General features: G+C 45.6%; 1 protein-coding gene across 1 annotated transcript in view; it reads right to left on the reverse strand.

Moving 5' to 3' along the window:
• Nucleotides 1–6,529: 6,529 nt before the first annotated feature.
• The window catches only part of LOC138246431 (zonadhesin-like), a 138,123-nt gene continuing 117,192 nt past the window's right edge, over nt 6,530–27,460 (reverse strand). Inside the window, exon 4 of the mRNA XM_069201041.1 lies at nt 6,530–11,137. Coding sequence (XP_069057142.1) covers nt 10,758–11,137 — 380 coding nt within the window. The 3' untranslated portion in view covers nt 6,530–10,757. The remainder of the gene's footprint in view (nt 11,138–27,460) is intronic.

Genomic DNA, 27,460 nt, shown 5'->3' on the forward strand with positions numbered 1-27,460 from the left:
CCTTCTGTGCTAGAATATATGAAAACCTTCCAATGGGGACAGCAAATGATATTAGAACTGAGCTGTGTCCTGGAAGGCCGACTCTACAGTCAGACCCTCAATGTCGGAGCAGTGATGGGGAAAGCCAGTGACTTGTTTATTAACACTGGAGTATGTGCCTGACAGTGTAAACAGAAACCTGTTATTTACAGTGTTTACAGCGACAGGCACACCGTATAAAGAGCTCCTTAAAACACGGCATAGTGACCAATACTTTGGCAATGTCCCCAGGAAGAGGTGACTTGCCTGCACATTCACAAGTCATTTCTAGTGCCTGGAAAGTGCTTACAAACTTGCATGCACATTACATCTTCGAGTTTGCTTTGTGGATGTACCAAACATATTATCATTTTTTACAGAGTGACTTATGTTGCTCTTTTATCATTTATTTGCGTTGAATGTGTACATCTCCTGGTGGCACTCCGGGCTGTAAAACTGTCCGAGCACTGGCTACTTTATTCCAGTTGATAAAGATGCCGTGCGCGCGGACGGGCTTGCATTTCGTACAGTAAAGGTGAGTTCCTTTCAGCTGCACCCTAGGCACTGTCAGGCCTCCCCTCTGCCCCAGTACACTGTAAGGTGAACTGATGTACACCGCTTATCACTCCATGTACACTAATTGTTAATATGCAGAGTCAAGTTTGATGAGTCCTTGTACCTGAAATTTCACATTGTGTACTCACTGAGGTAGATAGCTCCTGTACAGTTGTCTCCCTGCATAAGTTAAATGTTGGCACTTCTATGTACGCTTGTTGTGTCTCTCTGCCAGATGCCATTCTGTACATCAGGGACCAATTGTACAGTGTACAATGGCTACGACAGATATATTCATGTGCAGACACTTCTCTAATACCTTGACATTTCTATATATGGTATGTATTGTCATGTACAATGTAGATGTCTTGCTGTACATTGATAGAGGTAAATGTCTCCGAGTATGCTGTTCTATACTTGGTAGAAGCCTCAGAGTCAGATGCCCCTTTGTACGCTGGCCCTGGCAGATCTCCCAGTGCACTGCTAGAGATTGTCATACACGTCACTCGGTGCTTCTATGTACACAATTGAACTTGGAAGGTGCAGTGAAGTGGGGTGTTCCCCTGTGCATTAGACAATCCCCTCTGCATTAATACTGGTGGTGTTTCCATGTACAAAAGGCACAGCCGATGTCCCTTGGGACACGGGATGAGACAGATTTTTGTAGCAATATTTTCATTTTTTGCTGCAAAGAGAGGAAGAAGGTAAATGGCAGTGCTTTAGCTATATGCAGGGCCATTGGAATTATGTAGCAGAGAGGATCAAATTATGTGGCAAGGTTGACCAATTTATGTAGTAAGAAAAGTCCAGTTACGCATTTACAATGCCATGAGCTCTAATTCAAGGAAATGCAAAACCTATTGCATTTCAAATGCTTGTTATTACATGTAAGCCACCCCTAATGTATGCCCGAGTTAGCCCCAAGAGCAGGATGCAGTGTATTTAAAAGGTGGGATATTTACTTTTAAGTTTATCATGTATTGGTAGTGAAAAATTATTAATTTAGTTTTTCAGTCCTGCAAGGCCTATCTCTTCCATAGATTGACATAGAGGTTACCTTGAAGCAGCCTTTAAGTGTAACTTCCATTAGGGAAAAGATAGAACTTTGGAGTTTGGTATCTCTGAAGTCGGATTTTAAATTGTAAGTCTGAAAATGACACTTTTAGAAAATAAGCATTTTCTTACTTTAAAAATTCTGTGCCTCTGCCTGTCTCTGAATGCACGTCTGGGGGTGGATGTCAGCTGGGCTTTGTGTATTCCTACTAGACAGACATACACAAAGGGAGCTGTGGTGTGACATTTGAATCCTGGTGGCCCATCACTAGTCTGATGGGCCTTCCTGGGCTCGATAGAGGGGAGGAGCTGAAACTTACACCTGAATAGAGCTTTGTCTGCCTCCAAAGAGCTGCATTACCCTCTGCAGAATGTCTGGAGCTAAGGAAAAAATGGCAGGGTCCTTGTGCACTTCAAAGACCTCTCTTTGAAGTATCCCCCACTTCAAAGGCTCAACTGGGTATAAGTACTGGACTCCAAAACCTCCAAAATAGGAAAAGGAAACACGGGCATTCTGCCAGGAAGAAGAGGTGCTATGCTGCCAGGAGGGACTGCCACTTTGCTAACTACATTGCTGTGTTGGTCGGTTGCCTGCTGCTTCTTGCCTCCAAGTAAGAAGGACTAGACCTGCTCTCTACACCCTTGAACCCAAGTTCTCCAAGGGCTTGTTGGCTTGCCCCCTATCCTTAAGTCTCAGGGCAATCAAAGACTTCCCTCCACTTTGTTTCAGCTGCTGGACTCTGCCATGTGTGAGTCCTCCCTTGCCTGAGGTGCAAATCCAGTCCTTGGCATCAGACGTCAGTTCTGCAGCTGTTTCTCTGCAAGATTGAACGCATCCACACCGTTGGGCAGCTCAGAACCAATGCAGTGCTCTTTGACACTGCCGCGGTTGCAATTTGTCAACAATGCAGGACGCAACTGTGAAGTTTGATGACATGCAGCACCGATCCGAGGACATAGCTGAGTGTCTCAACAGCAACGCAGCTACCTGACTGCGTGGATCAGAACTGAAGCATCGAGCCCTCAATGCCAATGCTTGATCCATCCAAGGTACTTTTTTAACAGGCTCTGCCTGAGTCCTTAGCCGGTTTGCCCTCAATCACGGTCAGCCTGAAGTTTGGATTTACCCCGGTCTAGCGCGACATCAATAACATTTTAGCACTATTGACTTCTTAGCTCTGTTTTTGGATTTAATCTTTAAAAATTCATGTCTGGTTTTCTACTTTTTGGATATTTGTCTTTTTGGTCTTGTTTTACTCAAATAAACATTCCCTATTTTTCTAAACTGGTGTAGAGTCTTTTTATAGTATTGTCACTGTGTTACTTCAATTTAAGTGTTACACATATACTTTGCACATTGCCTCTTAAGTTAAGCTTGACTACTCTATGCCAAGCTACCATAGGGTGAGCACAATTTAATTTAGGTTGTGTATCTGAGTTACCCTGATAAGGATTGTGGTCCCTACTTGGACAGGGTGCATACCTCTGCCAACTAGAGACCCACTTTCTAACATATATGCCCTACCTTTCAGTTACATAGCACTTTGCCCTGTGGGCTACCTAGGGCCTACCTTAGGGGTGACATATATACTAAAAGAGCAGTTTATGACTTGACAAGAGGTTTTAAATGCCTAGTGAATGTGACAGGCAGACTGGACACAAAGGCTCTACAGTGGCAGGCCTGAGACATGTTTAAAGGGGCTACTTAAGTGGGTGAAACAGCCAGTGCTGCAGACCCACTAGTAGCATTTAATTTACAGGCCCTGGGTATATGGTAACACTTGTACAAAGGATGTACAAGTAAATTAAATATGTCAATTTAGTATATACCAATGTTACGAAGTTTAGGGGAGAAGCATATGCACTTTAGCACTGATTAGCACTGGTACACTTTAAACAAAAAAATGTTTACTTTAACTTAAATAAAATTAGAATGAAGACACTAAACTGTCTTATCTATTAAGCACCTAACAGTTGTACAAGTATTTGGCACATTTGTTAAGCACTCGATGTAAAAAAACAAATATCTAATCACATAACTAAGTGGACAAGGAACACGTTGTCAACCAGCAGTTCATCACCATGCACTTATATAGTTAAGGAAATTAAAAAATATATGTTAGATCTAACATAAAACGTAATACCCTGAAACAATGTGGAAAGTCAGAGATTGGAAACTTTGGGATCTATCTTCATATTTTGGGGCATGCCTATTGAAGACTTGTGTCACCATTGGACCATGAAAGTTAGATCTATCAATCCACGCAAGGTACCTTGCGTGGCCTTGTCTGGCTTGATAAATCTAGAGTAATCCAACAGAGCACTATTGAGTTACTCTGCATTGGGAAGGCGTTCCATAACTGGAATGATGGTGTTCCCATGCATTCACCCATGGATCTTACCACATTACCAGATTTACCATTACTGGTAGACCTGGGAATGCGTCAACATCCTACATCTCCGCAGTGAGGTGTAACAAAGGGGAAGGTGCCTGCATTGGTGCTAGGCAGCACATTGTGTGCCAGCACAGGGAAAAGACAGGAATGCACATAAAAATGTTAAGTACGGTGGATTTCTGCCTTTTCCTTATCAGGTAGAACAGCTCAGCACTGTGACTTTTTTAATAAATGTGTCCCATTTGTTTGCCTGGTAAAAGTGTGAAATTACCTGATATAATGTAGTTAGTGCATCCTTTTGCATACTATGGGGGTCATTCTGAGGGAATGCCAGTTGGCCGCCCGCGGTCAAAAGACCGCTGGGGCTATTCTAACTTTCCCGCTGGGCCGGGGGGCGCTACCTAAGGTAGCGCCCACCGGCCCAGCGGGAAAGGGGCCTGCAACACTGAAGCCGGCTCCGAATGGAGCCGGCGGTGTTGCAGGTGTGCGACGGGTGCAGTTGCACCCGTTGCGCTTTTCACTGTCTGCTAGGCAGACAGTGAAAAGCAGGCTGGGGCCCTGTTAGGGGGCCCCTGCACTGCCCATGCCAGGGGCCCCAGGACACCCGTTCCCGCCAGCCTGTTCCTGGCGATGAAAAAAGCCAGAAACAGGCTGGCGGGAAGGGGGTCAGAATCTCCATGGCGGCGCTGCTTACAGCACCGCCATGGAGGATTCGCCCAGCCAGGAGAAATCCGGCGGAAAACCGCCGGACCCGGTTTTCCGATCGCGCGGAATGGGCTATGAAGCACCGCCAGCCTGTTGGCGGTGCTTCAGTCATTCATGGCCCTGGCGATCTTGGACCGCCAGGGTCAGAATGACCCCCTATGTCTTCATATTGTCTATCAGCAATTTGCTGCTGAGAGTGAAGAACTTAGGATCTCTCTGAAGTGGTTTTAACCTTGTGGTCATAGTTAGGTAACCAACTACATCAGTGTTGTCTTAAGGTTGGATGTGCAAGCACAGTAAAATAAATCTATATGGCATGGTTAGTTTTCAAACTACTAAAATATCGTTTTTCTTCACAGTTTAAGGTTAGGAGAGAAAGTCTTCTTTGGTACTCTCCAAACTGTTGACTTATTTTGAAATGCTTGTAAAGTGTAGATTGTAAAGAGTGACACTAACCTGCACCCAACAAAGAGTGCAGCCAGAAAATGCAAATGAAATAAATACTCAAATAAATAGCAGTTGGTCTGAAAGAGTTGTCTGGCATCTCTTTGCACATTAGGTAACTATTTTACTACTTATTTTCTATGTGAACACCTTCAATGCTATTTGTGGTTGAAACATGCACCCCCTTCCCTACTTCTCCCAGTGCCCATATAGTCAATTGTGCTTGATAGTAGAGGCTCAGAGGGAAAAGTATTTGAAGCCATTTGGATTTAATTTCCCTTGCCTTTAAAATTTTTGAGCCACTGCTGGCTGCTGTAGAGGTCACAAACTGATACTGGAGGATTTATTTGCCTTTTGATTTGTGTCCTTTAAATAATGCAGAGTCATCATTTAGGTTGCAAAACAGCAATCCCTGTGGCATCTGTAGCGTCCTCTCTAGCCCAGGAGCAGGCAATGAATATGCCACACATGAAGCTCTGTAGCAGACGTCTTTATTCTTCAACATACTATTGCGCTCAGCATGTATTGCGTCATAACTTTCATAACCACACCTTGGCATCAGATTGAACTTGGCATCCAAAGCTTCTTCTATCTTTTGGTATGATATTACATCAGCTTGTGAGACTTAAACACTTCTTTCACTCCATCACTGGAAAACTTTTTTAAATATTTAAATGATTTTTTTATTGTCTTTTTCTCCTGGTGCCTCTATGTAGTCATTGAACGTTTCGATCCATGTGGTCCAACTAGCACCAATGTTCTCTTTCTTTGCTGTATCAAACAAAGGTGGTGGCTTCAAGAACGTAATTGTGCCGTACTTTGCACTCCCTTCTTCCACCATTAAGCGCATGTGACATTCAGGCAGCATTCCTTTCGCAAAGCAGGACCAGCAACCTCTCCACCCAACACACTGCTGCTTGGGTCTGGTCATTTTGTCTGATATCAGATCGCATATCGGTTCACTTGGTTGTGCCGGTAGGTAAGTTGCTGTTTTTTTGTTTTTTTTAACCTGGTCATCACTGCCTTTAGCATTTGCTTCGTAATGATGATGGCTCTGTGTTATGGCACAGCTCAGTATCTTTTCTTTTAGCCTTGCCAGTGGGGTTTGGTGGACTTTTGGAATGTGCTCCTCTGCTCTCAGCTTCTTCAATGGCTGCTTATGGGCCTGATAACGCGTCCAGCCCTTATAAATTACCTGTACCTGGACACGTTGGAGGTCGGTGGATCTTTTAACCGAGTCGGGCTCTCCTCATCCTAAATTAGCTGAGTCATTCAGATCAATAATCAATAACTATTGTAATCGATAATCAATACTCAATTAATAGATCAATATAGCACATCAGAAATCACTAACAGTTGGTATTTCGGCGCACCATGACCTTTCAGTCATGAATAACCACACCAGTTTATTAAAAGTTAGTGAATTTATTTCCCTATATTAACAAAGCTAGCACAATATATATATGTCTCAAAACCAATTGATATATGTATATGAACATTACTAGCTGTCCATAACGGCGGAAGAAACGCAATCTACGTAAAATCTGAATAATGATACACTCTGTTATCGCAATGCAAATCAGCAGTATGACTAACTGTATTTGACTAATTGCATACATTTGTCAGCATAACAAGATTTCAAATCATCATGGTGCATCAAATGAATCCCTCGACTAACCTCTAATTAGCATTGGCATGTGGGACTTCATGCGAAAACGAATTTAGTCAACACAAATTTGGAAAACTTCTAGCTAGGACCCTATAAAATAGCAGTTGGTACCTAAAAGGAAAAACACAATGCATAATACATTTATCCTTTCATATTTACCAAATACAATCAGCATTCAAGAAAAGTCTTCGTCCTTCAGGTACCGGTTGATCAGCATGGGACCAGTTTCAAAAGGGGCAAAGTTAAGGGCAAACTTCCTTGCAGCGGCAAGGAAAATGGGGCAAAGTTACTGCATAGGCAAGACGGGGCAAATCAAAGTTAAAGTCTCTAGGGTGAGAATTCTTAAAGTCTCTTTCTCTCGGATAGAGAAAAGGGTATCAGGGTGTCGTCCAAAATGGAGTCTGGCATCAGGCTTCAAACTGGCATCGAGGAAAATGGCTGACTTCTTCTTTGTTCGGTGGGTTTAAGTAAGAAACATTCCAAATCTTGCAGGGTCTTCCATTGGAGGGTTCATAGGTTGGCTTCAAATTGTCCAATTAAAAATTGTCTTTTACTAGAACTTATTTGTGCATACGTTAGCCTTGGAGCCTTGGAACACAAGTTGTATCATGGTTTGCCAATTATTTTTGCTATCTGTACCTTCATTGTCCGCACCTGCAGAGACTGACCTTGTATCAAAGGGGATGAAACCGGCCTAGTACGAAACCTTGGAGATAAGTGTATTAGTCATCTCTGTTGGAAAAATACAACTTCAAGCAAGAATATATGTTTCATTAGTTCAAGGAAAAAAGCCACGCAGTTAGAATTTGAGACCAGGCAACTAGGCCAAAGCCTGTACTAAATTTAAGCTAAGCAAAACAGTTTTCAAGCAAGAAATCATAGCATACATTTGCAATTATGATGGACTACTACATTTTCAATACTTCATGATTAATAAAGCTCGTTTACAATGATGGTGAACGACCCCGAGGGCACAATTTTCCCTCGTGCATTATTTCTTTACTAAAATCACACCACGATATACATTTTAATTATGCGGTACGTAAGAATATGTCGGACCTTCTTTTTCTGCGTCATCAGGCCCGAGTAAGGCTTTGACTCCACATAGGCCAATCACAGACCGTTTTGCATCGATTTGGGGCACATGTGGCATGCACAAGCAGTGTGCTACACCTTTGCAAACTCTCAGGGAGAGCAGCTTTGTTTCTTCGGGGCATGTATCCCCTACTTGTCGCCAGTTGTAGCATCTTCCCCAGCCCAGGCGTATGGAATGAATACACCCCACATGGAGCTGACATCTTTATTCTTCAACAGACAATCCTGCTTCGCACATATTGCATCATAACTTTTATAACCACAAAATAACCTCACATCAGATTACATAATTACTATCTAAAGTTTACCCAGGACCGCGAGGATTCTAGCTCGCATGATATCAAAGACACTACAGCAGCAACTTCATTGTTGTGTTTTCGGGTGTAGCCAATCCATAAGTGGAAAAATACATTAAAGCAAGCAACACACCTGCAAGGGACAGAAGGGCCTAGATTGAGGACTCAAAGTACTCCTTTGTTCTTCCTTCAGATGCTGGCCTTTCTGTGGAGTGTATTCTTGCCCTGCAGATTAAAAGGTAAAAAAAACACTAAGGGGTGGTGAATACAAGTAAACACCGTTTTTAGATGATGTTTCATGCCGAGTTTTTAGAGTGTGAGACTTATTATATCTTCAAACTGAAAGACAAGTGCTTCACAAACACCACCCTTCTAAGCATGGGTTGCAAGATATTGTCTCAGTCTATATAATATGTTGAGGTTTATTCTGGAGGAAAAAGAATAGATAAAGCAGTTAGAGGCTACAAAATTATCTTTTAGTCAAATTGCACCAATGTTTTCCAAATCAACCATTACTGATACACGTTACACCTTTCAGAGATACAGCAATTTTATATGTACGAGGAACTTGGAGAAGAAGCAGAAGGTATCTGTGATCTAGCTTCTGGTTGAGCTATTGTGGTGCCTTGCATTTCCTTTTCACTTACAGGACCTTGGTAAAATCTGTCAGTGCCTATAGAATTCCAATGTGTTCCCTACGAGGTTTGCAGTGTTCACAGCATATAATTATCAAGTAGACCATCCAAAACATATTAGTTTACCTGAACTTTAGAAGTGTCTTGGCGTGAGTCAGTGCGATTTAAGTTTAAGATTTAAGTAAAGTTTTGTGAGGGAGAAAGGCTATGCACACAATCAGTCAACGATTTAAAGTGCAACCATTCACAAGGCAAGTTTAGGTGACTATAGAAAAAGCTTTGCACGTCGAATGCAGGGAAAAAACCTTGCAGACAGTAAATGAGGTGATTGCGCTGAGCACTGTGCAGTAAATCCCATGAATGAGAGAGAGCTGAACAGACAACCAGCGAGTACCATGTGTAAAAGTGAAAGTGCAGTCAATGGGAAGAGTTGAGAAGGATCACTTTCTATAGAGGTGGTTGTCGATAACGCTCTTGATACATTTGGTTCCAAAGAAGCTTGACAAGACTATGCCAGAGGCTTTTTGGGGAATTGAGCAGCACGGATAGCTCCAGAGACTTTTATTGATAATTCCGCCAGCTAGAACAATGCTGCAGGTTTGCATGGTGAATTCAGCCAGTCAGGAAAACACCAGATGCTTAGATCTGAATTCATTTAGCCAAGACAACGTCAGATCCTTATAGGTGAACTCTGCCAGCCAGAACAATTACAGGAACTTTGATGGAACTTTCAAACAGCCATGACAATGACTGTAGCTTCTATGGTGAATTTAGCCAGTCAGGGTATCTCCAGATGCTTAGATGGGAAATGCAGCCTGCCAGGGCAGTGGCATATAGTTATAGGTAAATTCGGCCAGCCAGGACAATAAAGGTTTATATGGTGAATTCAACTAGCCATGACAATGCTGGAGACATATATTGTGAATTCAACCCACCATAGCAATACCAGATGCTTAGATGGTAAATTCACCCTGCCAGGGCAGTGGCAGATAGTTATAGGTGAATTTGGCCAACCAGGACAATAACAAAGGTTTCTTTGGTGAATTCAACTAGCCATGACAATGCTGGAGACATATACGGTGAAGTCAGCCTACAAGAACAATGACAGATGCTTATATGGTGTATTCACCCTGCCAGATTAATGGCAGATGTTTGTAAGGCGAATTCAGCTAGCCGAGGCAATGCCAGAGGATTTTATAGAGAATTCAAGCACGACAATGTTGCAGGTGTTTATCGGGAATTCATCCATACAAGTCAATGCAAGATTATTGTATGATGAATTACTCAAACTAGGCTAAAGCCAGAGGATTTTTAGATAATTCAGACAACGAGGACATGGCCAAAAGCTTTCATATAGATAAACTCAGTCAGGATGATACCAGACGCTTTTATGGATAATTCAGTCAGCCGTAACGCTGCCAGAGACTTTATTGATAATTCAGACAGCCAGGATTATGCAACAGTATTTTATCGTAAATTCGGACGTATATATTGTGAATTCTGTCCGCCAGAACAATGCCAGAGTCTTTTATGGTTAGTCAAGGACACAGGGCTGATGCTAATTACTAACTGGATCACATATTCGAGCCTGCAGCTCTTAACCAAACATCAGCAAGCTGAATAACTTGAATGCAGAATGAAGAACCACAAAGGTTTTGGCACAAGGACCTATAGTGCTTCGCTGCATGCCCTCATGTTTTCCAAAGTGCTCACCTTAGGTTTGACTAGCAAAATCATGAAGGCTGTCCTAGAAGAAGACCTAAACATTGTAATGTGCACCCTTGTTACCAATACCCCATAGTCACCATGAACTGTCATGAGAATTAGGATTAATTGCAACTATGATCATTAGAAAGCCAGGTGTGGAAAGAGGGAAAGGCGTGGGGTCATATCAATAGCCTAGGTGTGGGTTGTTTCGAACAGGGCAGTTTTCTCTAGTATAACACTTCCCAAAATGTAAGAAGAAGCCCTCTCTACAAATGCAGCCAGGGAAACACCTCAGACTCCACCAGCAGGTGTTATAGCCGTCACACCTCGGCTGGCAGTTAACCCCGCAGCTTCTGTAATCACTGTTCTCAGGACAGGAATCACATTTGTCTTGAGGAACACAGTATTCAGAGCCTTCATATTCCAGAACCAGGCCCTCATTGCAGAAGCATCCAGAAATGCAAGCATCATCCGTGCACTTCACATCTTTATTCCAGTTCTTGCAGTTTTTCGGGCACGCGGTCCCACATTTCTCATAGTGTTTGAACAATCCACAGAAAACCCCTGTTGGAAAGAAAAGCAGATATTTTATCAGCAGAGACAAGTTTTTTTTTTTTAAATCCTCATAAAAAATACCAATAAAACTATGTAACTGTGCTGGATCTGAGAAAGGCAAATTCAAAGTTTGTGGGTTGGCTTTTAAAGCCTTAAATAAAGGCTTAAAAAACCATTGGGACATAAGAGATATAGGCCTAGATTTAAGAAACCACCACTTTTCTTGTGCCCCATTACACCCCCTAATGCCACCATGTGTGTGCCCTATCAATGATTCGGCGCACCATGGCGCACATTAGGATCTATAGTGTCATAATTTCTGACTCTATTGTGGTACTTTGCAGAACTGGCGCTCTTCCTGCAAATTACATAGATGTCCATTATAAACAATGGTGTGCCTCAATTTAACACCTGCACTGAGCAGGCCTTAAAAATGACAAATGGAGGAACGCCCCCCATTGCATACATTATTCCTGGTGCAGGCATAATGTGGCGCAAGGGTTTAAATAGTGGTGCAAATTTGGCACAGCGTTTTTGCCAATCTAACGCCACATTAGTTAAAAAAAAATTACACTCTAGTGGAGCTAGCTAGAACTAGGCCCTTTCCTAAATTTGGAACATAGAGTTTGATGGACAGGGTATTGTGCCACAAATTTGGTGAAGTAGCCTCTCTGACAAACTGAGGATCTGCTATCGCTATTTAAAGTTGGGCAGACCATCAAGTTTCTACCTGTGGGTTTCCCACTGATTCTGCCAGTAGAAACCTTGGGGCAGATTTATGAAAAGTGGTGCTGCACCTAGTGCACCGCCACTTTTCTTGCACCCTTTACTGTCCCCCTAACGGCACCATGTGGACTCCATATTTAACAAGCATTTTCAATGCAACGGGTCTCGCATTTGCTCGAGTTAGAGCTATTAGCGTTGTAAACTCCTAACCGGACTTTTCTTGCCACACAAATTAAAAGAAAAAAAATGCAGGGTGATCGCACTATGTAAAATGCAGTGTGATTGTGCTGAAATTGAAAATGGAAAAACTGAGTGCGATCGCGCTATGTAAACCCCAGCGCATTCGCGCTGTGTGGAAAATAAACAGATAAAGTAGTCCAGAAACCATGCAGAAAACATCAAACGCCGCACCATAGCAGTAGTTAGGGAACTAGCATCCAAATTGTTTATGCTAGTTCTGTGCTTTGCAGGATTAGTGTCAAAAATTCTGACGCTAATCCTGCAAAGCACCAAGAGGCCCATTAAAACCAATGGGAGCCTCCTTTTAACGCCTGCTCAGAGCAGGTGTTAAAAATCCTGGTAAAAATGATGCAAAGAAATCTATTAGATTTCTTTTCACCACTTTTTTGGCCCTCCTAACGGGGGAACGCCCCCTTTGCATACATAATACCTGGTGCAGGCATAATGTAGCACAAAGGGTTACAAAGTGGCACCACTTTGTATATGTTTGTGGCGTTTATGGCCTTCTAACGCCAAATTAGCATGAACAAATGACGCTAATGTGGCGTTGGAATGGCACTAAGGGCCATATTTATACTTTTTGACGCAAACCAGCACCGGCGCTGGTTTGCGTCAAAATAATTACCGCTGGCTAATGCCATTCTGACGCGCCATGCAGGCGCCTTATTTAAGGATTGACATTAGCCGGTGCTGCGGACTGGTCAGAGTAAAAAAAAATGACTCAAACCAGGCAGCGCCAGCGTAAGGGAAAATGGGGGTTGTGCGTCAAAAAATGGTGCAAGTCAGGTTTGAGTAAAAAATCATGGCTCAAACTGGACTTGTGCCATTTTTTGACGCACAACACCCATTGAAATGACTCCTGTCTTAGCAAATGCAGGAGTCATGCCCCTTTGTCCAATGGCCTTGCCCAGGGGACGTCTGTCCGCTGAGCATGGCCATTGGGCACAGTGGCATGTAGGGGGGTCCAAATTAGGCCCCCTTATGCCACTTTAAAAAATAAAAAAATAATACTTACCTCAACCTACCTGTACTTACCTGGGATGGGTCCTCCCATCCATGGGTGTCCTCCTAGGGTGGGCAAGGGTGGCAGGGGGAGTCCCTGGGGGACGGGAAGGGCACCTCTGGACTGCTTCCATGGTCTGAGACCATGGAAGTGAGCCCACAGGTCCATTAACGCCTGCCCTCCCCCAGGTGTTAAAAAACGGCGCACAGCTGTGCGCCGTTTTTTAAGGCCCGCCCCCCTCCTGTGCATCAAAATGACGCAGGAGTATAAGTAAGGCGTCCAGGCCTTAAAGTCATTTTTTGTATGGGAACGCCCACCTTGCATGTCATTAACGCAAGGAGGTTTCCCGCATCCCAAAAATGACGCACACAGCGTTTTTTTCACGTCCACGGGGTCCGGCGTCATAGTTTAAATATGGGGCAAGGTTTGCACCAAATGTGCGTCAAATTTTTTGAGGCACATTCGGCGCAAACAGGGTATAAATATGCCCTTTTAAATCTGGGCCCTTATACCTATAGCCTTAGGATCGTCAGTAGGTAAATCAGATCGTCCAACTTTTGTACAGCTAACAGACTAAAGTACTTTTTCTTCTCTTCTGGATGGCAGAAAAAGTCTGGACTAAAATACAAAAAGAGGAAAAAAAGAAACATTACCTCCATCCTCACGGAGAAAACTCCCAGGGCCTCTGGGTTATTAGCTTTTTTTGGATTTACCAAAGCAAACACTTTCTTTGGACATTTGACTTTGTAAAACAAATGCTTGCTGAGAAACCACATGAACTATGGAGGCCGCTCAGCAAACAGTCCTCTGCTTCCTTCGTGGATGAGAGGCCACCCACCATTCTCTGAAGCAAGCCAGTTGTCCAAAAGTTTATTTTGCTTAAAAGGAGGAATGAGAAGGCCAGAGTTAGTTCCCATTACATACAGGTTTTGCACTAACTCATGTGCTATTGTATGTACTAAAAGCTGCCCATATTTGTCCAGATCATGAACATCTTTGCAAGGCACATGGGTTATGAATATGTTCATGATATGTAGGAAAAACTACTAAGAGAGCTACAATAATAAACATGAAGATATAATAATCTTCAAGAATAAATCACTATAGGTATTGATAGTTGCAACACTATATAATAGAACCTATTAATGACAGATGATACAGGGCTGCTATACATTGATAAATAATCACGGATAAGATAATTCTATTACAAATTCGTAAATGTTTTATTAAATAATCATACAATAATTGGAATACATAGATACCAAATATAAAAAACAATCAAGGAAAGGGACAACAAAATACCTATCTCAGACACACCACACTCAGACTGAATGAAATGAAATGATGAAAAATGTATATACAAGTGGAAATCTGCACATATTGTGCTTTACCTAATAACACAAGAAGACTAAAAAGGTTCTTAATGATAAAGATATACAAATATGGAATATTATGATGCAAAAATAATCTATATAAATGAGAAAACAATAGTAACGTTGCTCTGTCGGAGTGGTACCGTGGGGACCGGAGGCCTACACGCGTTTCGGTGTTTCTAGATATTATAGGTCACCTTCATCAGGGCCATTCCCAATGGTACTGTTCAGTAGTAATCTAGTCTTAGCAGCCAAATTTTCTGGTCAGTTTAATATTAGGTTCTGGATATACTTTGATAGTGTAGTCAAGATATCTGATAAAGAGAATTATATAATAGTATAAAAATATAATAATAATGCTAGCGTCTTGAAAGTCACCTACCTTGATTTTAAATATATACCACTAGGAAGAGACATATTATCATGTTAGAATAAATACCCAAGAAGTCGAGATAAACATTAAACTATACTATTAGTAGTGAAATAGAGAATAGGAAGAAGTGAAATAATAAGTGACAGAATAATTACGATAATTAATTCTGAGTAATACCAGAGGATCCAATAGTTAGTATGTTGTGATTAAGGGGTGCCTTATATTGTGCTACTGATGTTCTTTGACTCAGTTCAGTGAGAACATGCATCCAGGCGTGTATTAGAATTAGTAGTGATAGATTGTTATTGAAAATCTTACTTGTGGAGTCTTTTATATCAATTTGAATGATGCGAACGTCTAATAGCTGTTTCAATTTCATGGAAAGGCACAAAAGTGCTTGTTGTTATGAAGAGAAATGGACTAGCTCACAACATACTATCGGATCCTCTGGTATTACTCAGTATGAATTATCGTAATTATTCTGTCACTTATTATTTCACTTCTTCCTATTCCCTATTTCACTACTAATAGTATAGTTTAATGTTAATTGAAAGTAAGAATACTGAACCACAAAATATCATGCTCCAAAAGCATCACAGTCAAAATATTGACTACAATAATATTGCATAGGGAAGTATGAATAGGTAACTATGGGTTTACGTTTGCCCTTTTGGCAGGTTCATCCCCAGACTTTTTGCCTCCTTCCTCTTATTTTTTCTGACCTCTCGCTGTTGGCTATAGGACACTTAGCACTTTATCACTGCTGGTCAGTGCTAAAGTGCAGGTGCTCTTCCTTCTAAAAGTGGTGTAATTGGCTTGTACCTAATTGGCACATTTAATTTACCTGTAAGTCATATGTACAGTGGTATCCCTATACCCAGGGCCTGTAAATTAAATGGTACTAGTGGGCCTGCAGCGCAGCTTGCGCCACCCAGTGAAATAGCCTATCAAACCTGTCTCAGGCCTGCTAGCACAGGGCCTGCGTGTGCAGTTTTCTGCCACAGGGACCTGGCATCTAAATTTACTTACCAAGCCCAGAACTCCCCTTTTTACTACATGTAAGTCACCCCTAAGGTAGGCCCTAGCTAGCCCTATGGGCAGGACATGTGCCATGTAGCGTGGCCTGTCCTGGTAGTGATAAACAGCCTATTTGGTTTCTCACTGCTGTGACACTTGGGCTTTGTGCATACTTTTCAGACAGCCTGTACACAGGGAGGGTGGAGGTGCCACAGAGGTGCATCTGCATTTTGAATAGTCTTCCTTGGCTGAGAGAAAGGGGAAGGCGGGGCACACATGCATCTGTAAAGGCTGTGCCCTGTCCTCACACAAAAGGGTCATTTGCACCCAACTGACGATTGGAGTCTGTGCTGGAGGAGAGAGAGGGCACTCCCAGAACCAGTAGGAACTGGTTAGAACCTCCTCTCCCATTTTTTGTTAGCCCACTGCAAAAATGAGTATAAGTACAGGGGGATTTTCCCCACAATTTGGAGACGCTGGAGACATCTTGGAACTGGACATCGAATGCTGCTGGAGGGACTCACCAGGAACCGCCTTGGACTACTGCTGCTGTGCTGACCTGTGACCTGCCTGGTCACTTGGTGGAACTGCCACTGACTGCATTCACCTTGTGCTGTCCTGCTGCTGGGCCCTGCAGCTCTGTGTTTCCTTTGTACTGTTGTCCCCAGGGGCAGGGTGCTCTGGGCCCTGACCCCTGCAACTGCCTGAAGTGCATGAGGACCGCTTCTTTCTTCCTGTCCTAGTGCCTGGAAGACTGCTTTCTCCTCATTTTATAGTGCTGGGAGAACACTCTTCACTTTTGCCATTTAGCTCTTTGAGAGCATTCTGTTATTGTCTAGAAGCACTTTTGCTCTCCTTTGTGATCACCACCACAACCTGGGTGTTGCACGCTGGAAAGCGTTTTGTCTGATACCAAGAAAGCACTGCCACAGCCCAGGAGGGCTGTTTTTCTTAAGCGCGAGCGATTCTGACTGCTCAGTGCCCCCCGGGCATGGCAATGGGATATTTGGAGGGACGGCGCTGCTAGTGGTGCCCCTGGGACAAAGCGCGCTCCAAGGAGAGACCCAGGCCACCAGGAGGCCCTCACTTAGGGCAGATCACTCCTGCAGCCCTGAAATCTGTTGTTCGGAGCCGGGCGGGTAAGGAAGCCTCATTGGAGGCTACTCGCCCCACCAAGACCCTTGTGTCTTCTGCTGCAGGATGGGCAGGGGGGAAGGAAGCCTCATTGGAGGCTCCCCCACCCCACCAGAGCTCTCAATACCTCCACAGAGACCGCGGGTGGGGTGAAAGCCTTGCCGGAGGCCACACACACACCGCAAGGTTCCTACGTCTTTGGCCCAAACAAGTGTTGCTGGCTTGGGCCCCCCTCTCTGGAGGGCCAGTTGCGGCTGGGGGGGGTGCCAGAGATCACGGGCCCCCAGAGGGGCCCGATATAAAAATCGGTGGGGGGGGTCACCCCCAATCTCCCAAATTACCACCAGGCCCCTGTTTTGCCCAGTGGAGCGCCGGGGGGCCCCCTTGTTTTCTGTATAGGCACTGGAAATGCCCACATCATGAAAACAGGTACTTTTAAATAGACTATGCATATTTCAGATGTTCCTGGTAGGGGCATGCTGGAACTTGTAGGCAGCCTGTTTTATATATGATGTAACATATATATCCTGATGTTCCTTTTATGGACATTCTAGGCTGATATGTCTTATTACTTGCCATATCTTTTATAATGTTCCTGGTATGGGCATTTATGATATTTCTATGACAAGTTCATTTCGTTAGTAATGTGATTCCTGACTGCTGCTTATGTTGCAGAACAATAAGTAACCTGTGGGTTATATGTGACTACTGCTGGTTCTGCAGAGTAACTATTGCATAACTTTCTGACAACTGCTTGAGTAGCAGGGTATTACGGACATGTTGTGTTTGGTCTAATTACGTTGCGTACAATACAGTTTATTTTTATATAACTTGGTGTTGTGTTTCCTTTGTGGTGGGGATAGTGCACCATGTGTGTTATGTGTGTTGTGCAAACGCTTTACACATTGCCTCTGGGATAAGCCTGACTACTCGTGGCAAGCTACCAAGGGGATGAGCAGGGGTTATCTTGGGTGTGTAACTCCCTTGCCCTGACTAGAGTGGGTGAGTTCTGCCTGCCTTAGGTGCATACCCTACGCATACACTAGCCAACCAGAAACCCCATTTCTAACAGTTTACAATTAACTCATCATTTGCCCAACTTGAAAATATGGTTGTATAACCCATTTACTTGCACACATGCACTCGTACATACACATCCACTTGCATGCATGCACTCAGACATACACATTCGCTCACATCCATGCACTCAGACACACACATTCACTCTCATGCACGCAGTCAGACATACACCCACTTCCCCCCACATTCACACAAACATACACACACTCACACAACACCTCCCTCCCCCCTTTGGCATACATGCACTCACACCTCCTCCCCCCATCCTCTCCTCAGCATACACGCACTCACACCCACAATACACCCCCTCGGCATACACACACTCACAAATGCACACTGTTAGACTTTTCATCCTTGGCGTGGTCTCCCTTAGCTTTTTGCCTCTGTTTCCCAGGTTCGTGATGTGTGCTGGACTCTGTTTTTGTTGTTTTTTTTACTCGGGGCACTTTACAACTGTTAACCAGTGCTAAAGTGCAAGTGCTCCTATACAAAATGTATATGTAATTGGTTCATCCATGATTGGCATATTTGATTTACTAGTAAGTCCCTAGTACAGTGCACTAAAGGTGCTCAGGCCCTGTAAATCAAATGCTACTGATGGGCCTGCAGCACTGGTTGTGCCACCCACCTAAGTAGCTCTGTAATCATGTCTCAGACCTGCCACTGCAATGTCTGTGTGTGCAGTTTAACTGTAAATTCGACTTGGCAAGTGTACCTACTTGCCAGGCCTAAACCTTCCCTTTTCTTACATGTAAGACACCACTAAGGTAGGCCTTAGGTAGCCCCAAGGGCAGGATGCAGTGTATGGTTATGGTAGGACATATAGGGGGTTATTCCAACTTTGGAGGAGGTGTTAATCCGTCCTAAAAGTGACGGATATACCACCAGCCATATTACGAGTTCCATAGGATATAATGGACTCGTAATACGGCTGGTGGTATATCCGCCACTTTACCGTCACTTTTTGGACCTCCTCCAAAGTTGGAATAACCACCATAGTAGTGTGTTTTATATGTCCTGACAGTGAAATATTGCTAAATTCGTTTTTCACTGTTGCAACGCCTGTCCCTCTCATAGGTTAACATGGGGGCTACCTTTAAATATGATTGAAGTGTAGATTGCCTTTGGGAGAGGATAGACATGTGGGGTTTGGGGTCTCTGAACTCACAATTTAAAAACACATCTTTTTAGTAAAGTTGATTTTAATATTGTGTGTTTGAAAATGCGACTTTTAGAAAGTGAGCATTTTCTTGCTTAAACCATTTCTGTGACTCTGCCTGTTTGTGAATTCCCTGTCTGGGTCAGTTTGACAGTTGGGCTGGTTGCACCTCTCACTAGACAGTGACACAACGGGAGCTGGGGTGTAGTCTGCATTTCCTGATGAGCCATCTGTGCTAGGACGGAGGGGAGGAATGGTACCTCACATCTGAAAGGGCTGTGCCTGTCCTCAACATGCAGTCTCCAACCCCCTGGTGTGTGTCTGGGGCCTGGCCTGGGTAGGGCAGGATTTCACAATCAAGAGAGACTTTGCTTTGAAGTAGGCCTACTTCAAAGGAAAAATTGTGTATAAGAAGGGCACCCAAAACCACGGACTTTAGAACATTTCTGGAAACCAAGTGGAACCTCTGCCTGGAGAAGAGCTGAAGAATGGAGGAAGAAGAGCTGCCCTGCTGGTGACTGTGCTTTGTATAGCTATCCTGCAGTTGCTGCTTCTGCCTGTGCTAAGAGGACAAAGACTGGACTTTGTGTTGCCTTCCTTCTTGTGAAGATCTCCAAGGGCTTGATTTAGAGCTTGCCTCCTGTTGTTTGAAGTCTCAGGGACAGCAAAGACTTCTCTCTGCCAGCACCTGGAGTCTCTGGAGAGACTCCTACTCTGCCAAGTCGTACCCATCCAGTTCCTGGGACCCTGAAAGGAGAAGCTCGCAGCCCAGGAGTGAGAAATCCACGCAAAGAACGCTGTGCGGGGAAAAGATCAACGCAACTCCGATGTGCGGCTGAACATCGATGCTCGCCCACAACGCGACCCGAAGATCAACGCCTGGGGTTGGAGAAATGACGCACAGCATCGCTGACGGAGGCTGGTGAGATCGCAACCCACGCTGCATGGTTTTCGGATCATCGTGCGTCTGGATTTCCGACGCAAACACTGCTGGGCGTGTAAAAACGACACAAGGCCTGCCCGGACCCGAGAGTGCTGACCGGATCGGCGCATCGCTCTCCTGCAGAGAGAAGAAATAACGCACTCCGACCCGACAAAAGGAGAAGCAACGCAAGGTCTCGCTCGTGAATGATATCAACGCATCGCAAGCCCTTTTTGACGCACACTCGCCATGTGGAGTTATTTTTGACACACCCAAGGTACATTTTCATGCTAACAGCGTTAGTCTGTGTTTATAATTACATGAAGACTCTTTTTGCATTTTTAGTGATAACTTGACATGTGCATTGTGGATTTTTGCCGTTTTGATCTTGTTTTGGTTAAATAAATATTTTCTATTTTTCTAAACCTGTGATGTGCCATTTTGTAGTGTTTTCATTAAGTTACTGTGTGTGTTGGTACAAATACTTTACACCAGCACTCTGAAGTTAAGCCTAATGTGCGTGCCAAGCTACCAAAGGGGTAAGCAGCGGTTAGCTGAGGGTGATTCTCTTTTACCCTGACTAGAGTGAGGGTCCTTGCTTGGACAGGAGGTAACCTGACTGCCAACCAAATACCCCATTTCTAACACACACACAGATCCCCCCGCATACATGCACACATGTAGACACCACACACAATCACACAACAACCCTACCCTCCCACCCCCCTCTTCGGACGATCAACTTACCTGCTTCGGTGAGGTGGCCATCCGGGAGGGGATGGGTCCCTGCCCTTTCCACCGCAGACACAGCGCTACTGTGCAGGAAACCACTGCACTGTATTATGGGTCGTAATACAGCAGGCGGAGTCCTTATGGCGTTGCATGCCAGTGATGAAAAACTCCTCTATTACGACATCAGCCAGGCCGACGGTGTCGGATTTCTGCCCGAAATCAGGTGGAAATCAGCACGAAGTTGTAAAATGACGGTCTTTTGGCACCCAGGGCTTCAGCTGTCTTACGAAAAGACCACCGAAACCGAAATGAGCACCTCAGTGTGTCTTGTCCATCATTAGAGAGGAGATCCTCCTTTCTAATCGATCTAGAAAATAAATTATTTCCCAATCCTCCTTAACATCTTTGCTGCCTATGAATGTGCATTAGGGTGGATACAACCTTTTCTCCCCAAGTATAGCCAAAAATAAGAATTCTGTCATTCATTCATTTCTGAATCAGTTTTCAAAACCTACATGTGCTCCCTGGCTCAACTTGAGCAATACTTGGTACATACTAAAATATATGCCTATGACAGAGAATCCTACCTCAGCTTGATATCAGACTAGATAATCTAGATACGATTACACCATATGGCCAAAATAAACTTAAAGGTTTGCCAACTCAATCACAATAAAACACCTAAAAAATTGCTCCATTGGTATCATTTAAAAAGCCTACACTGACACAGGCATAGAACACCTACCCAGCCTTATCCCCACATTATGCTCCACCAGCAACCTAAGTTCAGCAGCTGCAGACATCATTCACCAAGAAACCTTTAAATGGTTGAAACAAAGAACAAGACTCAAAATCGAATGACCCAAAATGTGAGACACGTGACAAATAGCATATAGAAACCCCAGTAAATCAAATTTTCAAACTTACTTTAAATTGACTTCATGGAGAATGCTAGCAGCAGAAGTAAAACATCTCACATTGTTGCTTAAAGTAGACTGCAATTATATCTTCATTGCTTTAGTGTTATGAAGTAACCAAAATGGGCTGCACAATGCTTTATATAGAGAAATCTAGAAGCAAACATCTGCTGTTGTCTGGTGAGAGGGATCTGAATTACAATCTACAGTTCAAAATAAATGGTCTTATCTGCACTGTTTAAAATTAATAACTTATCAACAAAATGTTATGCACTCAACCATATAATACACTTGAGAAGACTGAATGAACACCACCCTAAACCACAGATCATTTGTGGATTGGTTCCAATATTCATGTTTGAGTATTGTAGGAAACTGGCACTTGTTGCAGTTACCCCTCAACTTTTTGCCTGATATTGATCCTTTCTTGACTGACAGTGTGCTGGGATCCTGCTACCCAGGCCCCAGCACCAGTGTTCCTTCCCTAAAAATGTACCATTGTTTCCACATTTCCACAAATGGCACACCTCTGGCACACAGACAGGTCCCTTGTAAAACCAGGCCAGGTCAGGGAGGGTCCCTAAGGGGTGCAGCATGTGTTATGCCACCCTAAGGGACCCCTCACCAAACGCATGCACACTGTCATTGCAGATTATGGGGGTGATTCTAACCTTGGCGGACGGCGGAGGCCGTCCGCCAAGGTACCGCCGTGAAATGACCGCACCGCGGTCAAAAGACCGCGGCGGCCATTTAAACATTTCCTCTGGGCCGGCGGGCGCTCTCCGAAAGAGCGCCCGCCGGCCCAGAGGAAATGCCCCTGCAACGAGGACGCCGGCTCAGAATTGAGCTGGCGTAGTTGCAGGGGTGCGACGGGTGCAGTTGCACCCGTCGCGTATTTCAGTGTCTGCAAGGCAGACACTGAAATACTTTGCGGGGCCCTCTTACGGGGGCCCCTGCCGTGCCCATGCCATTGGCATGGGCACGGCAGGGGCCCCCAGGGGCCCCGCGGCACCCCCTACCGCCATCCTGTTCATGGCGGGTTTCCCGCCATGAACAGGATGGCGGTAGGGGCTGTCAGAATCCTCATGGCGGCGGAGCGCGCTCCGCCGCCATGAAGGATTCCCCCGGGCAGCGGTAAGTCGGCGGGAGCCCGCCGACTTGCCGCTTCTGACCGCGGCTGAACCGCCGCGGTCAGAATGCTCGTGGGAGCACCGCCAGCCTGTTGGCGGTGCTCCCGTGGTCGGTGGCCCTGGCGGCCACCGGCCGCCAGGGTCAGAATGACCCCCTATGTGTGCTGGTGGGGAGAAAAGGGAAAAGTCGACATGGCATCCCGCTCATGGTGCCATGCCCACAAAACACTGTCTGTGGGATAGGTAAGTCACCCCTCTAGCAGGCTTTAGACCCCTAAGGCAGGGTGCACTATACCACAGGTAAGGGCGTAGCTGCATGAGCAATATGTCCCTACAGTGTTTAAGTCCATTCTTAGTAATTGTAAGTGCAATGTGGCCATATTAAGTATGTAGCCTGGGAGTCTGCCATTACAAACTCCATAGCTCCATAATGGCTTCACTGAAATCTGGAACGTTTGGTATCAAACATCTCAGCACAATACACCCACATTGATGCCAGTGTTGGATTTATTCTAAAAAGCACACAGAGGGCATCTTAGAGATAACCCGGGTCTGTGTCAGCCTGCCATTCGCAGACAAGTTTCTGACCCAATAGGGTGAGGGCCTTTGTGCTCGCTGAAGCCAGAAACTAAGCCAGCTCTGGGTGGAGGTGCTTCACACCTCCCCCCTGCAGGAACTGTAACACCTGGCTGTGAGCCTCAAAGGCTCAGGCTTTGTGTTACAGGGCCCCAGGGCACTCCAGCTAGTGGAGATACCCGCCCCCCACCAGACAAAGCCCCACTTGTGGTGGAAAGTTTGGCGGGAAACTTAAGAAAAACAAGGAGGGGTGACCACTTCAGCTGTCCAGAGCTGAAGTGACCCCCTCCCTGCAGAATCCTCCATCTTAGTTTGGAGGACAGGGACCAATAGGGTTAGGTCCGTGTCCTTCTCCCCAAAGGGAGTGGACACAAGAAGGGTGTAGCTACCCTCAGGGACAGTAGTCATTGGCTACTGCCCTCTGACCTCTGTAACACCCCTAAATCTTGTATTTAAAGGCTCTCCTGAACCCAGCTCACCAGATTCCTGGGGACCTGACAAGAAAGAAGAAGGACTGCTAAGCTGAAACACCAGCAGAGAAGAATGAAGACGACAACTGACTCGGCCTCAGCCCTATCGGCCTGCCTCTTACTTCAAAGAACCTGCACAAGAAAAGTGACGCATCCAGCGGGACCAGCGACTTCTGCGAAGCACCAGAGGACTGACCTGCACCTAAAAGGACCAAGATCTCCCAAGGACAGAGGCCCTGTCCAAGAAGAAACAACAGCTAAGGACTTCAGCCTCATGCTTGTATCCTGAGCATTCTGCTAAAGAGGATCCCCAGGCGATTCTGAGCAAGTGTCCACCCTGGGTTGACCTCTCTGCCCCTCCATGATGACGCCTGAAGAGGGAATCCTGAGGACCCCCCTGACCGTGAAAGCTCTGGATGAAGATTTCCGACACCTAAATGACCACTGCACCAGCAGCCCTCAGGCCTTGGACAACCCGACCTCCAGTACAGAAATTTTCAGCAGGCGTCCCTCCTCCCTGTCCAGTCTGTGTTTTGCCCGAGCCGACCACCTGGACCTTGCCTGTAGCATCTGAGTGACCCCCGGGATCCCCTCATAAAGAATCATTGGAAACTAGACGCCTTGTTGGCACCCTGCACCCGGCCACCCTAGTGCTGATGAGGGTGTGTGTTTGGTCCCTAATTGTGCCCCCCAGTGCTCCTCTAAACCCCCCAGGTCTGCCCTCTGAAGATGCTGGTACTTACCTGCCTGCAGATCTGCATCCGAGGGCCTCCAGTCTCCTTTGAAGCCCATGTTAATGTTGGTTCATCTTTGACCTCTGCACCCGGCCTGCCCGTGTCGCTGGTGGTGGGTGTTTGGGGTTATCTTGAATCACGACCTGTGGACTTCCTAACTCCCGGAGACTAGAACTGTAAGTGTTGTATTTACCTGCTAATCGATCTAACTGTTCTTTCCCGCAGGAACTGTTTCTGAAAATTGCACTGTCAACTTTTAAAACAGATAATTGCCAATATTTCAAAAACTGTATAACTTATTGATTTCAAACAAAGTGCTATTGATATATGTGTGAAATCCGAAACTATTGAAATACTTACCGGCAACTTAAATCTTGTGGTTCTAAAAATAAATTAAGAAAATATTTTTTTGCTAGATAAAAACCATTGGTCTGGAGTTAAGTCATTGAGTATGTGCTTCTTCTATTGTCTGTATATGTTCAATAAATGCTTTGCACTACCCTCTGATAAGCCTATCTGCTCGACCACACTACCACAAAAGAGAGCATTAGTATTATCTACTTTAGCCTCTGTTAATCATCTGGGGAACCCCTGGACTCCCTGCACACTATGGGGGTCATTTTGACCTCAGCGGTCTTTTGTCAAGACCGCCGAGGGACCGCCGCACTGAAGACTGCCAGTGGTGGCGGTTTTCCGCTTGGCGTATTAGGACTGTTGGCAGCCCTCCGTCCTTTTTCGGATGGAGAGCCGCCAACAGCCATACTGGTGGTTGGCGGGGAAGTGGAGGTTGCTCCACCTCCACCGCCACGTCAACAGAACATCGCCCACCGAATCACATCCTGTGATTTGGCATGGCGGTATTCTGTTGACGGTGTGGTGTCGGCGGAGCAGCCCCCATGGATCTCGTCCCCTCCCGGAGGATCAACGGACCAGGTAAGTTGATCGTCCGTTAGGGAAGGGGGCTGGTGGGGTGTTGTGTGTTGTGTGCGTGCATGGGGGTGTGTGTATGTAAAGGGGGTGTGTGAGTGCGTGTATGCTTGCAGGGGTGTTGTGTGCTTGTGAATGAGTGTGTGTATGTCTGTAGGTTTGTCTGTATGGATGTGTGCGTGTATGTTTGAATGTGGATGTGCGTGTCTGACTGTGTGTGTGGATGTTGGCATGTATGTCGGTGTGTGTGCGGTTCTGTGTGTTGGTGGTGCCTGCGTGCGTGTCGGGTGTGAATGAGTGATGTGATGTTGGGGGTACGGATAGGGAGGGGGGTCCTGCCACCTTTGGGGGGTGGCAGGGGTGGTGGGGGTGTAGGGGAGAGAGTCGGGGTGGGGATGGGGGGTGGGGAGACCCCTATCAGTCCCAGGGAAGGAATTCCCTGGCACTGATAGTGCTTACCGCCATGGATTTCATGGCAGTTCCAAACCGCATGAAATCCATGACAGTCACCCGAGTCCAAATACCGCCGGCGGTATAGGGACGACCGGCGGGCTGGAGACACAGGTCTCCAGCCCAGCGGTCATCTCTGCCCCGGTAACCGCCATGGTCATAATTGCACAAATTTGACCGCCAGCCTGTTGGCGGTTTTACCGTCGCTTCTCCACCGTCCGCCAGGGTCGTCATGACCTCCAATATCTCATATTGACATAGGCCCTCCTTACAACATTGGCGGTAAAAGCCGCTTACCACCGTGCAGAAGACCGCCATCACACCGCCGCTGCCGCGGAATTCCGCCACAGCTATTATGAGCCACATCTCGGAATCCAACAAAATTCAGACACCCACACAAGTCGGCCACACCAAATGTCAGTAATAAACTGGCAAAAACAAAACCTCCACCGTCACCACAACAGAAATACGCCCACACTATCATGACACACGAATCCACGTGGCGGTCTTTCAACCGCGGTATTCCATTGGCGGTACACACCGCTGCGCTCAAAATACACACACATATACAAAACACTGCCACTTTGGACAATTCGAAATACACACACCTGATACACATACACACACCACTCCCACACACCCAATACACTATAAAACATACACCCACATCACCCACAAACCCCTATGACCACTATTACAGAGAGAAGGCCAGAGAGAGACACCAACATGCACAAACTAGCATCCACAGGCACACAACACCATCACCCACACAACTTCCACGCACAAAACACCACACACCACTACATATCACCACACTTATCACCACACACACTACCCCACACATCACCTACACCACCCCATGGCACGGCAAAGACACCCCAGGTTCTCGGAGGAGGAGCTCAGGGTCATGGTGGAAGAAATCGTCCGGGTAGAGCCACAGCTATTTGGATCACAGGTGCAGCACACCTCAATTGCAAGGAAGATGGAGCTATGGCGAAGAATAGTCGACAGGGTCAACGCAGTAGGACAACACCCAAGAAATCGGGAGGACATCAGGAAGAGGTGGAACGACCTACGGGGGAAGGTGCGTTCCGTGGTCTCAAGACACCACATGGCGGTTTAGCGGACTGGTGGCGGACCCCCACCTCCTCACCCACAACTAACAACATGGGAGGAGCAGGTCTTGGTGATTCTGCATCCTGAGGGCTTCGCAGGAGTCGGTGGAGGAATGGACTCTGTTAGTCAAACCTTTAACTACCATATCCCCCACCCTACCTGCATGCTATCACATACCCCACCCTCGCCCCCACCCCTATCACTCCAACTCCTCACAAATGTACCAATATCACAATCCACCCATCCCAACACC

This window comes from Pleurodeles waltl, chromosome 7, assembly GCF_031143425.1.
Source record: "Pleurodeles waltl isolate 20211129_DDA chromosome 7, aPleWal1.hap1.20221129, whole genome shotgun sequence".
Classification (NCBI taxonomy): domain Eukaryota; kingdom Metazoa; phylum Chordata; class Amphibia; order Caudata; family Salamandridae; genus Pleurodeles; species Pleurodeles waltl.